The 13,409-nt window shown below is 38.4% G+C and overlaps 1 protein-coding gene across 2 annotated transcripts in view; it reads left to right on the top strand.

The window, feature by feature from the left end:
- Positions 1-13,409, top strand: part of dennd1b (DENN/MADD domain containing 1B) — a 97,191-nt gene that overhangs the window by 70,799 nt on the left and 12,983 nt on the right. For both annotated transcript variants that reach the window (XM_066647387.1, XM_066647386.1), the window contains 7 exons: positions 2,050-2,175; positions 5,052-5,153; positions 7,993-8,083; positions 8,434-8,474; positions 9,915-9,962; positions 10,210-10,266; positions 11,726-11,812. In XM_066647387.1, coding sequence (XP_066503484.1) covers positions 2,050-2,175; positions 5,052-5,153; positions 7,993-8,083; positions 8,434-8,474; positions 9,915-9,962; positions 10,210-10,266; positions 11,726-11,812 — 552 coding nt within the window. The remainder of the gene's footprint in view (positions 1-2,049; positions 2,176-5,051; positions 5,154-7,992; positions 8,084-8,433; positions 8,475-9,914; positions 9,963-10,209; positions 10,267-11,725; positions 11,813-13,409) is intronic.

The following is a 13,409-nucleotide window of genomic DNA, read 5'->3' as shown; positions in this document are numbered from 1 at the left end:
TGTGGGGGAAGAAAAAAAAACCCTCTCAGAATGAACAGCGCAGCACTGCGTGAATGTCCTTTGAATTTACAAATGCATGACTCTGCTTCTCTTCCAAGTTTCCCCTCATCATATCATCCACTTCGAACAATGTCAATAATGATTTGATGCAGTGCCGTCTCTGAATGCTGAATGAAGCCTCTCCTGGTTTAGTATTCACTCCAAGGTCTCTTTGACAGAGTTAAGGGTTCTGGTCCTTGCTTGATATTCACTGATGAACGCAGTCAAACTGATTATTGATATGCTTGCTGCTGAGCTCGGGATGCAGGAATGTAAAACGAGTCTTTAGTTAGATGGTGTATGCATTGCAAGCATCGTTATTAAATTCAGTAAAACTTTAAACATTCATGGGTTGAATTTAAGTAGTCCCTGGATTAGTGGCTTAGCGATACTCATGGGTAAATTTGGTTAATAACTAAATGATGGATTTAATGGTATACATTTCTATGTTATATTCATGGCTAATGGCTATAACTGATAGGGCTTGTTATGGGGCATCTGTTGTATCGGTTTAACCTTAAATTAGAATAAGTAGGTAATGGCTTGAGGGACGCAAACAAAAAAAAGCAGTGATTTATAAATTATTTTGCCAAATTATGTTGTTTTCCACATGATTTTTTAAAAATAAATATTGGCAACAATTCTTGCCAGATACTAAATGATAAAGATTTGCAAGTGTCATTTTTTTTCCATTCATCTTGCAATCAAGCCTTAAGGGGTGTAAAATGTAGTGCCTACCTTGTCGCATTTGGCCTTTCAAAATTCTTCTCGTTCTCTATTGTGGGTACCTTCTCTCTCTTCTTCCACAGTCATGCCTTTGTAATGCATACAGAATAGATTGGCATTGTCTCGTTGAAATCCTTTATCTATTTATAATTGACTTTTGAAAACATTATCCATGGGGTGTCTTTGGAAAAGAGGTCTTGAAGGCAGCGTATGTTGTATGTATGTTTTAGCTTTAATGGCTGTTACTTTTAACACAATCCCTTACATGAGTAGCTTTTGGGCTAGTAACAGTCCAGGTGGTCCCCTTATTCTTTAATCTGGTCCCCCACCCTCCAAACAAAAAAGCTTAAAATATTGATTTATCTGACCACATTACGTTTCCACGGTGCGGTTGTGCGTCTCAGATACGTCCTAACCCAGACACGTCACCAGTTTTTTGGCATTGGACATAGGATTGGTAAATATTTTATGGTGAATTTATTGGTTTATTGCTAGAAAGTGTATAGATTTTAATAGTATTTATTTCCCTTATTAACTTAAAGGTATGCATTTATTACTAATCCATTGATATACTGCTAGAAGTGTGTGGTTCTTAAATGTAACAAATTATGTGAATTTCATTGATTTGCTGCTAAAACCTATTATGATGAATCCTCTGATTTACTTCTGGGACCTGATACATTTTTATAGTGAATCCATTAATTTACTGCTCAGTTTTATGATGAATCCTTTTAAAAGTGAATAGAGGCTGCGTTCCCTCATGTTTCTATGAACGGCCCATGCCATATGCCCTCTGAATCGAGTCAAATCATGCTATGCTTTCTTAACCATCCGCTGCAGTTTAGAAAGATGACTGAAAGCAGGGCTGGTGGCACGGAAATATAATTAAAGCTTATGTGTGTCAAGATACTTTTTAGGATGGAGAGAGGGGGTGAAGAAGAGAAAGATGCCCTGTCAAAGTCTCTTTGCTTTCAGCTACCTCAAGAAAAAAAAAAAAAGGGGGAAAAAAGGCAGCTCCACCCCCACACACCCTGCCATTGCCTCAATTAACAGAGCAGCAGGTGCTCTCGGCAGCACAACAGATAAGCTACAAGGGGAGCGAAGAGGCTTCTCTTTATTTCTTTTCTCCTTCTCTTCTTTTTTGGGGTGACCTGCAAATGTGACACTTCACACCCTGAATGGTTTTGCCTCTTCCCCCACCAATTTCAGAGGTGCTAATTTAACTCTCTCTCTTTTATTCTCTCTCTCTCTCTCTCTCTCTCTCTCTCTCTCTCTCTCTCTCAGGTTTCCAATCTGAAGAGTAAGCTGAAGAAGCAGTCCACAGCTACAGGCAGCGGAGTGTCTTTGGCTTTCTTACGCTCGCAGGCTGCTCTGTTTGGCTCCTACAGAGATGCCCTGAGATACAAACCTGTAAGTTCATCCAGTATTTCCTGACCCTCGTGGCCAATCATATGATTATAATTTAAAAAAATTGGATATATTGCTCAAACTGTTCAGAAACAACATCACATCACACCATGTTATTTAGGATAGGTTTGATGGAGCACTGATACCAATCTATACTTTTTTTTTTCTTTAACACCCAGTCCAGCCAATGTGCTGGTGATGTCATGATACTCTTAGCAATTTGATTAGATAGGGCAGCCCTATAGGTCGATTAGGCAACCTGCTTTACTTAGCCTTTAATGAATCTGACTGTCATTGGTTCCATTTTCTGCCCCAGTCTCTTCTTCTCCCTGTTAACTCCATTAACTCTAGGGCAGGGGAACACAAATATGAATCTTAGAGGTCCTCCAACCAAAAATACAGAGTTGAAATGAACAACACAAATGAAAACATATTCTTTACTCCATCTTTAAAGGATTAAATGTCTGATTTTCACAGTTGAGTTTTCTTTGTATTCACTCATTTTGAACTAGCCATTTTAGTTTTTTTTAATGTGACGTTAGCCTACTTTTTAAACACATGTCAAAAATGAACTGCCTCTCTGTTTTGTTTTTCGTCCATAATAACTGCCTTAAGATCTGAACCTGCACAGCAGTTAGACCACTGAGCATCCCTGATGTAGAGCCTGTGCATAGGCCAATATTTCAGATTTTCACTCTCATAACATGAATTAGTTAACTTGTATTATATTTGTTGATGAGTAAATCACGATTACTTAAAAAGCCTAGGGCTCAAGTATGCTTTATTTTACCAACTTGGATATTTTTGTACATTTTACCATGAGTGCATTTAAAGAGAAAACCTGAGACAGACCACAGGTTAAGATTCTTTGAAACATATCATCTCTCACTACTTTAACAGCCATTCAAAGGTAGCCAAGCAGAGCGCTCTCTATAAGCAAAGAGAAGAGTAAAGGGTTGGGGGAGAGAAAGGAGAAATGGCTCTGAGTTAAGGTGGGCCAGTCTGTATCAGTCAAATGTCAGAAGTTGAAAAGCCAGGACAGTCTCTTTGAAGCCTCCTTTCAGGCCTGGCGTTGTATTCTTCTCAGGCCCTTCTCAACTCCTGAAATGGGCCTTTCAGTCCCAAGCCAAGTGTTGGGTAAAAACAAAGTACGCTCTCTGTTTGTCAAATATGGCCGTCTTTGTTGGAAAGGGTGAGAGTAATTGGTTTGTGTAGACCCACAGCGTGAAGATACATAATTGATGTTGCGGCGGTGGTGTGTACACAGGCTGACTTTTCTCAGACACAAAAAACACTTGTGTTTATAAAAAAAAAAAAAAAGAGGCGGGTTTGCACAACTCTTAACCTTCAAAGCGCTGTCTCAATCGAGCATGGCGGCATCAAATCTTTATAGAATTGTAATCATTTTCTCTTCTGCAAGAAACGCTCTCCTCTGCTTGGGCTCCGAATTTGAAAGACCTTCCTGTTAGTTGAAGGCACACCCATGTAATATTTAAAACATGTATGTGGAGCTCTTAACATCAAGGTGTTATTGTTATTTAAATACAAGCTAAATATCTTGATTATATGATGTATCTGCAGTCTTTACAAATTAACAGAGATGACATTTTATAGAAAAATAAATTTAGAGAAAAACACACTTTGTGGGAGCTGATCATTTTTGAAAACAAATTCTTTCAGTGATAGTTAAATCGATTTTTATCAGGCGTATGATTCAGTTATTAAATCTTCAATATTGCACTATTTACCTGGTGCAGTTTTTGTAATATTGAAACTAATATTTTACTATGCAGTTATTAGATTATTTAGTTAATGTATGGAAACACCAAATGTGGGACACCTATAGACCCTTGCATTTAAGTTAATGATGTTTTGAAGAATAGAGCATTACATAGAACAATATGTAATATCAGTATACTGTGCTTAAGTGTTGTCTTGGGTTATCATTTTTTGCTCATTATTATTATTATTATTATTATTATTATTATATAGTATCTTATACAGTTTTAAGGAACATTCTCCAATGATATCAATTGTAATGTTGTATAGGTTTGTCTTTATTTTTTTATTAAAGATATTCCTATATGTCAATAATAATAGATATTTAATTACATTATTCTGTCGGTCTATTTATATTTATAGAATAATTAGCAGCATTGTATTGACATGGTTTACTTTATCCATATGCTTTATCCATATGCTTTCCCACCAACTGCTCAGAAAAGCATTGAAGTCTAACTGAGCTGTAAATGAAACAGTGCAGGCAAATGATAATGAGCTTCCATGCAAGAGGTGGCAATCTCCATCTTACTCTATATAGGTCATTAAACTCAGCTGTGGACCTAGCCTGCTTCTGTTATTGATCCTCACAACGCGTCTTCTGTTCATTTTCTAGATTAGCTTTTATTAGTAAAGGCAAAGGCACATCAGCATCTCCAGCAGCAAGCTCAGTGCAACTAACACTTGCGTCTGACAGATCTAAGACAGGATCCTAGCTGTTGTGTATGTTAATTTAATGAATGTATAATTGGGTCTGAACACCATGAGAGAGAAATGGAAAAACCTTGCATTAGATTAAAGGAGCTTCCTGGCAGAGGTCATGCTATCTCATCCCCAAATAAATCATACAAAGGGTCAAATATGCATATGCATGTACATTAATATACCTATTTACATACCCATATGGACTGTGAATTAAATGTCTCATGGTGGCCATTTACATATTCTGTTCATGTAACTTGAGGACACACTCAAATGATGTAATTGATTGCAATGAATTGTGGTGAAGATAGAAAGTTAAGGTAGATATGGGCAAGCTACCGATTTGACCAATCACAGGCTGTAGATTGCCATTAAAGTCTCCTCCTTTCTTTCCCCAGGGAGAGCCTATCACCTTCTGTGAGGAGAGCTTTGTGGCGCACCGTTCCAGCACCATGAGGAATTTCCTAGAGATGGCTGTAAATCTGCAGCTCTTCAAACAGGTATGACTCAAGTGATTGAGGAGGTCCACCCTAGCTTCATTAGCCCTTTACCACATTGCTTCTGGCTTCTGCTTCAACTTCTTTATTGGTCATAATTGTTTTCCATAAATATGGGTATCAGTCATGGCCTACTGTAGTCTACGCTTTTCGATTTCAATTTTAAAGAATCACCAAGAACGAATGCAATAAAATCTAGTGATTAGGAAAGTAGCCTTATTTCTGCTCCCGCATTTAAAGGAACTGTCTCTCCATCTCTAACTATTTATAGCCCAGATAGTAGGTCTCTGTCTCCCACTTCTGCATCAGAAGTTTAATTTCTCCTCTGAAATAAATACACTTAATCAAGGTCCTTTTCTTTGACACTCGTCCACATAATTTTTTTTTTACAAAAGATCCAGATAGTGACCAGCAGTTCAAAGCTGTGCAGCCCTCCCATCCATGCGCAGTAGCTTGGGGAAAGCCGTTATCTACTGGACGGCCGCACTGAGAAAGGCCAGCGCCGCCGTGCCCCGTTCTGACCATGAACCACATCCGCTCGGAGGCCAGAAAGCAGCGCAGTAGAGCTGCCAAGAGAATGCGGGGGAAGCCTGTCAGCATCGACCTGCTTTCTGTCTCTGACCCCCCCCCCACAACACTCACACACACACACACATTTTTCTGCTTCTGCTCTGAAGCTGCTTCACATTCACACTGCCTGCGAGAAAGTTTCATGCACTCTCACACACACACACACACACACTTGCAGTTTGCCCTATTTTAGTTAGCTGGCACTGTTTCACAGCTCCAATCATGTTAACCATTTAGTGCTCTTGTGTAGGATGACAAACAGATTTTATTATTATTTATTTTTTTTCTAATTGCAACATTCTTCCTTTATTTCTTTTAATTTATTATCAGCTGCAGCCCATTCTTCTTATGCTGAAAAGCAGTTTTTTTGGGGCAGGAAGCAGTTGTTAAAGCATTTGTCTATTATTAATGTGCAGGGATACAATGTTGTGTATGGATCTTGTAATATCACATAGTAAGACATAGTGTGTGTGTGTGTGTGTTTTTTATATATTTTGGCCAATAAAATTAGCCAGTATTAAGTTCTCTGGATTTGTTATCAGCAAAAAAAAAAGCTCCACTGATAGACACTTACCTACTAGTCAGGTTTATTAGAATAGTCCAGATATTAATGATTAAGGTTAGCTTTAGGACAATGTGTGGTGTCAAAGTTAACATGTTAATAAAGTTTTAACAGAACTAACTTTAAATCCATTAACCCTGTTTTTGTAGTTCGTCTCATTGAATTATTCATAGTTTGAGGCTTATTACACTTTTTCCAGAGACCCATCCTCAGGAGTAACTCTGCCCTTTTCTTGCCATTCCTACTCATCACATGGCTCTGCTTGTCGCATGGGCGTTTTTCTGTTTAGGAAATGTGTTAAACAATTTGCTGCATAATGACCAGAACTGTATGAGGTGTGGTCTGTCTTGTCCTGATTGGCAAAACGCAAATTGCTGTTCTTTAAAATGTACTTTATATCAAGTTTTATTTGTCTGCATTCTAGTAAATTCTAGTTAAACACAAGTTGCTGTGTGTTCTTGGTACGTTTTTACAATAGAAGCACACATACATCCTCAACAGTAAATCTAAAACAAATTGTTATAAATACTATTTTCCTGAATGGCCTGTTTGTGTTGTTTCATATTTGTAACTGCTCAATGTCTTTGAGATGTTATACACCAACAAAAATGGGACAAGTTGAAAATAATATACAGAATTACTGAAACTACAAAACCTATTCCAGAAAAATGGGAAACTTACAACAATAGAGACACTTAACTGCTAATAATTTCACTGACCAGTACTTACAATGGATATTGTAAATAAACACATTTCAATTTGATCTTTTTGAAATAATAATAATTAAAAAATGTTGGGACAATAACACAGATTTCAAGTATGTTTTATATGTGTAACCCTCTGTTCTATCCTGTCACTTTATAATGAGCCATTATTATGAGCAGTTAATGTGAATATAGACCCCAACTGTAATTAGCATTCACTGATCACAGTTAATACCTATATAAAAGAGTTGTAGACATGTGTCCGGACACTGGAAGTGAGTAGCCAGTTAGGAGAACAGAGGCACAGTGTGTGTAATGTGATCCTGAAGGAAGGGGATAAGTGGGGGATTTGGCTGGGTGCTAATTTGGTCTGATTATGTGCTCTAATTAGGGGGTCAGACAGCACAGGCTGAGCCCTATGCTCTCGTCACTCATTAAAGTTGCTGTAATGAAGTTAGCCTTCGCAAAGCCTTGAACCCCAAAGATGGCTTTACCTTTTGTCTCAGATATCTACACAGATGCTACACACACAGTTTTCTGTAGTCTGCCCCACTGGCTCCTTCTAAACATTAATGCAGCCTGCATTCAGCAGTAATTTGTTCCCCATTGTAGTAATGGTTTAGAAAATCCTCACTCGTTTGCATCATTATTGGCATGTTGCAAGAAATATTTTCAGTTTTGTAATGTTTTTATAGTCTGAGCCCCATCACTTGTTTGGCACTTACAGGTAAATTATGGGATTCAATTTTATAACCTTTACGTGACAAAGGCGGAAATTGAATTTTCCACAAAGCATTGCATGTGCAACATGCCCCTCTGTTGTGTTAATTCTTCACCTGACGTGAGTTATAGAAACACACGCACGTGAGCGCCAATGCGTCCAGAATCTAGCGAATTGGATTGTCTTTTTCCTTCTCTCTCTCCCTCTCTCTCTCTCTCTCTCTCTCTCTCTCTCTCTCTCTCTCTCTCTTTTAATAACCTCTGATTCTCTGATTTATGGTTGCAGTTCATTGATGGCAGACTGGCTAAATTAAATGCAGGAAGAGGTTTCACAGATGTCTTTGAGGAAGAAATCACAGAGGGGGGCTTCTGTGGAAGTGAGTGGCATTTCTCTGTTTTATAGTTGGAAAAAAAGGAAGGGGAATTCAACCCTTTACATTTTGGAAGTAGGTTAAGAAAACGAATTATAATCACTTCTCTGCTAAGTTCATACAGTGGACTTTCTCCTGTTCTCTGCTGTGGTTCTGTCCGTTGTGTTGTTGCAAGAGTTTTGCTTAAAAAACTAAAAATAATTAGACAGACACACCCAAGATCAAAATGCTCACTGTTGTTGGTTATGCAATTTCCAAGCTGACACTTTTGTTAGGTTTACTTGCTCTTAGGTTCACTTGCACATTTTTTTCCTTCTATGTGTTGATGAGTCTTTTCATATCACATTGTTTCTCAGGTAATTCAAGGTCCTATCAACAGTGGATGCACACAGTGAAGGTAAGCAACAGTTTCTAATGAAGCCTTTCATCTAATGAATATTAAACGGAATAATTAAGTCTGATTGCCAAATTGTATTTATTATCTCTTGTTGGTTAAGCAAATGTATCAAGTTGCTCTTGATACTCATTCAAAGTCTGGGAAAAAAAAGCGGCGCGGAAAGAAACGGAAGGCAGGGAACACACGAGTGCGGGACGGTTGAGATGTTGAGACGGCGTTGATATGATGTGACAGCCAGTCATCTGAGATGACACATGGATTCTGGCAGGAAACACAGCCATTACTCAATAGATTGAAGGAGAGAAAAGCCCCCCTGTATGCCTCGCTCCTCTCTTTTTCCCGCCACCCATCAGCCCGTGCCGAATTAGTTCTCCAGAGTGCCTTTTTCAAAAGGTTTCCTTTAAAGTTCACATCTTCTGACTGACACAAATCCATAAGAGGGGCCTTCACCTCCATCCTGCTGGTCCAGAATTTGCGAAGCAAGCGCCAGTGTTATTGCTAGATGATTTTAGCTGTTTAGCATGTTAGTCTAGCACTCCACTACTGCAGTTACTCTGTAGACTACAAATGATGAGGCAAGAGCAAGGGAGATTTAGGCAATTTCAGAAAAGCAGAATGCATAGTTAAACTTGGCAATTCCAAGCAGAAGCTGCTGAGGTATGAGCAGTCGCAGTATTATATGTTCTTTAAAGCAAATAAAACCATTTGAATTAACATTTTTTATTAAGTATGATACAGTTTTGTCTTGGCTCTGTACATTTTGACAGAACCAAATAAACACGGTCAACAGTAGAACAGCAGTTTGTTATAAATAGTATTTTACTGGCTCTCAATCTAAACCTCTAAAGACAAACTAATATACTAGTCAATAAATATTCACTATGTAGAATAAACATGTGTATAAAACTTGCCTTGGGCCCAGAGATACCAGGTATAGCCACCGCGACTCTGAACAGGATAAACACTGTTAACTTTCTTAGCAAAGTGGACTACTAGGACTTGATTTAAGTTGGGAGCCTTGACGTTTATTTAGTTTATGTAAAAATCTTGCTTTGTGAAATAGCCCACAGTGTGTGGTAGACAAGGATACACTTCACACTGTGCTATACACTGCTGTGACTGGAATGTGACCACCACTGCACACGTGGGTAAGCACCCTCTCGGGGAAAAGACCTATTTCATAGTATTTTTTTTTTTTAATGGGGTCAAACGATTATTTGCTACAATTTCACTTACATTAATGGCACTGTCGTTAAAATATTGGCTTAGGACGCACAACGTTTTTCACCTGATAATGATTTGAGACCGTATGTGGTTGGCTGTGTTTATACGTCATATGCTTGTCAGTAATTACGAGTTGTGTTTCCTTCAGTCACCCAGAATAATGATATCGGGAAGGAATTCCTCATTTCTCATAAAATTGTTTTTTTTTCTGAATAGAGAGGAGTGAATAAGGCAAGTCCAGCTGTGAAATCTGCATACAAGATTGTAAGTTGAAACTACAGGATACAAATACGACTTTAAAACATTTTCTGTTGTGTTTAAAATGTTTTCTAATGTGGTATGTCATTTATTGCGCTGTAAACTGCGGTGTTTCTCAGTGCTCTGTTTCTTCTTTTTACGGCTCTTATTAGTCTTATTGAGATTCATGTGATGTAGAATTGCTGTGGAGTTTGTGATGCTGGCCAGATAGATGTTCATTTTTTATGTTTTCTGATATTTTTTTCCCCGTAAGGCCAAAGGGCATGCAAAGAAAGGCTTTCAGGGCGTGAAAGACAGAATTAGACAGAAGGTGAGTCAATCAAACAATCTGATGTACTCTGATACATACATTTCTCCCTCACACCTGCAGTGTTTAACATAGCACAGATGACTGAGCTCAGGGTTTCTAAACGGGCTTATGAAACCTGCTTAGCACTTTGTTCAGGAGTATACATTTTTAACATGTCTGCCTCTGGCGATAGGCTGTCATGTCGTACCCTCACTCGGAGATGCCCCTTCATATTTTTTGCATATTTCATCAATGAGTGAGTGATTTGTTCAAAGCCCACGTAACAAGATGTATGTTTCCATAAAGCTGATGGCTTTGAAAAGTCAACTGTGACATGAACTGTCAGGCCACAGGCCTACAGAGCCTGGTCCATGGAGGATTCCTCCACATCTGATGCAAATTTCCTATTGGTGCTTTCTTTGATTTAGCTGAAACAAAACAGACTGTCACAAGACAGAAAAGTTTGGATGATGGACAGAAGTGTGTGTGTGTGTGTGCTTCTGCGTGTGTGTCTGTGTGTGTGTGCATAGACATACTGATTATATGCAAAGGTTATGTTGTATTGTATTGATACAGGTTAAATTATAGAATAAATAAAGTTGTATTCAATTGTTTCTAATATTTCTGCTAGCAGACCTGGTAATTGACTACTGATAAATAGGCTTTGAAAGAGTTATTTATCTAGAAATGTATTGTTCTTTAAACAATGTCCATATTTTTAAACAATGTTCATAAAAAATTCTAGCCACCTTTAAAAGTGTTAAGTAATTTTGGTATTTTTAATTACATTTCCTTCTACATTCACACACACATTTGAACCAAATAATTGCAAAAACTTGTAATATATATATGAACAAATTTTAATTCATAAACGTCTCTTTCATGGTTCATTATTGCACATGAATGAATGCTTCAGAGCACTCAAACATTCTAAAGAAATTGTAAAGTAAATACTGGTCATTTAAAAATATTTTTTAAATGCTGGAGCTAAATAAAGTGTTCAGTTATGTGCCCCCACATACGCCTTTGGAAAAAAGCACTGTAAAAGTAGTATTTTGTCCTCCAAGGTACACACAGTGTAAATGTATCCTCAAAGATGCAAGAGGTTTCTTAAGGTGTAATTGTGCAGCTTAAATTACTTTGAAATTACACCTTTTTTATGTAGTTCATTACTGCTTTCTGTGTAGATAAAATTAGATACATTTTATAACCATTATGAAGTTACGTGAAAAACCTACAACCTACAACGGATGATTGTTTTGACTTGAAATGAAATAATTGAAGTGTGTTTTGGGGATTTTTGGAGTTTATACAACATGTATAAAAATATTTATGCCTGCATCTTCAGGCTTTCTGTTCTCATCTCAATTATTACTTGACCTTGACCGTTTTTCTCTCTCTCTCTGTTTTTCTGTTTCTCTCTCTCTCTCTCTCTCTCTCTCTCTTTCTCTCTCTCTCTCTTCCCACTCTTCCTCTGCAGGACACTGAAGAGGAGGATGGTTCGTACCGTGCAGGTTCTCCCACCAGCACTAAAAGCCTCTCACCCAGGAGGCTTCAGAAGCGAAGGGTGAGTGTCCATGCACACACAAGTATACACACACACACACACACACACACACACACAACCAATGCATTCTTGGACAGTCCAGTTCTTGAAAGCGATCGTCCATTTGCACACCAGTAAGTCTGAGGCGGTGTGAGGCTTCTTGATTGACAGCTGTGGCCGAGGCGGCCGTGTGGAGTGGATGTGTGGTGTGTGTGAGGCTCAGTGATGTGTTGCCAAGCCCAGGCAGGGAGGCTGTGCGCCCCCCTTACAGACACAGGAGGTGGCCTGGATTCCAACCACTCTCTTTCCTGCCTCCATTTCACACTCAAATAGGCCACAGAATAGCCCACCGGCTTGCCGCTCATGATATTTTACACTGCCAGTATTTTTTGAAGGTCCATGGGTTTGATTGATTTATATTTGAGAGCTGTTTTTTTTTTAATTGTTGGAAATATGTATGTAGTTTTATAGTCTTTTTGGAGAACACGTTGTCTAGCATCCTCAAGAGTCTCAAGAATTAAATAGTTCACAGACACATTCATAATAAGGTGTTTAACCAGCTTTGTGTAGACTTTAATGTTTCTGTGCTTTAACAAATTCCACTTTTCTATGAGGATAGGAGTCCAAATAAAAAAAAATAAAGCAAAAAATCTGCCCCTGGCCCATTTGGCTGTTGAGAAATTAGAATCCGTACCAGTCATAAATATTCATTAGTGTAATCTTTATACTTTATACTGTAATATTGTAATATTTATATATTTGAATGTTTTAATCAATGTGTTTGTGGGTACATGTTTAAGTCTCCTGTACTTAGTACTGTCTGGCTATCTGACCTTGTTGGTATTAGATATTGGCTGGTTCCTCAGGGATCAGTCAACTGCCATTTCCATCCCTGTTCCATCTCAAAGACACACACACACACACACACACACACACACTGTGACTCTCACTCATGCAGTGTGGCAAGCAGCCTTTGGGACTCAGTGCTGTGCTGGCTACATCGATCCACCCCTTCATCCTTCCACTCCTCTTCCTCACCCCCCTAGTGTCAGTCTAACCCTGGTATAGCATTAGATACAGGATAAATGTCCCCAAATGCATGTCGGTTGTTTCATTGTCAACATTATTTTCAGAAGAATCTCCATTTCTTTTATCTTAAGGAGTGTAAATAACCCTTAGTGTCTCTCGTTTCAGTGGCCTAAAAATTCACTTCCATAGGAAGACTCCATCACTTTTTCCCAGCATGTTTTCACTGCATTTTCCCCAAGTCTTTTTTTTTTTCCTCAGTATGCCCAAGCAGAGGCCAGATCTTGAGCTCCATAAAAATAGCTTCTGCAAGTCAGCATTTTCTGAATCATTTTTTCCTGTGGAGTCATTAAAAACGCCATGTTTTCTAGGCTTTTTATGCAAAACTTTGGTGTAAAAGTATTCATGGCTCCCACTGAAGCATGTAGACACATTTACCAGCTGTTAATGAACATCACAGGCCACAGGAATCTCTGTTCTATGGCTTTTTGAAACGGTTGTTTTTGCAATACTGGTCTTTGCAGTATATTGCAGAAATACGCCAATCAGCCATAACAATAGCACCACGTCCTTGTTTCTACACTCACTCGTA

This window comes from Hoplias malabaricus, chromosome 16 (assembly GCF_029633855.1).
Source record: "Hoplias malabaricus isolate fHopMal1 chromosome 16, fHopMal1.hap1, whole genome shotgun sequence".
Lineage (NCBI taxonomy): Eukaryota > Metazoa > Chordata > Actinopteri > Characiformes > Erythrinidae > Hoplias > Hoplias malabaricus.
This window is presented reverse-complemented; position numbering and strand designations above follow the sequence as displayed.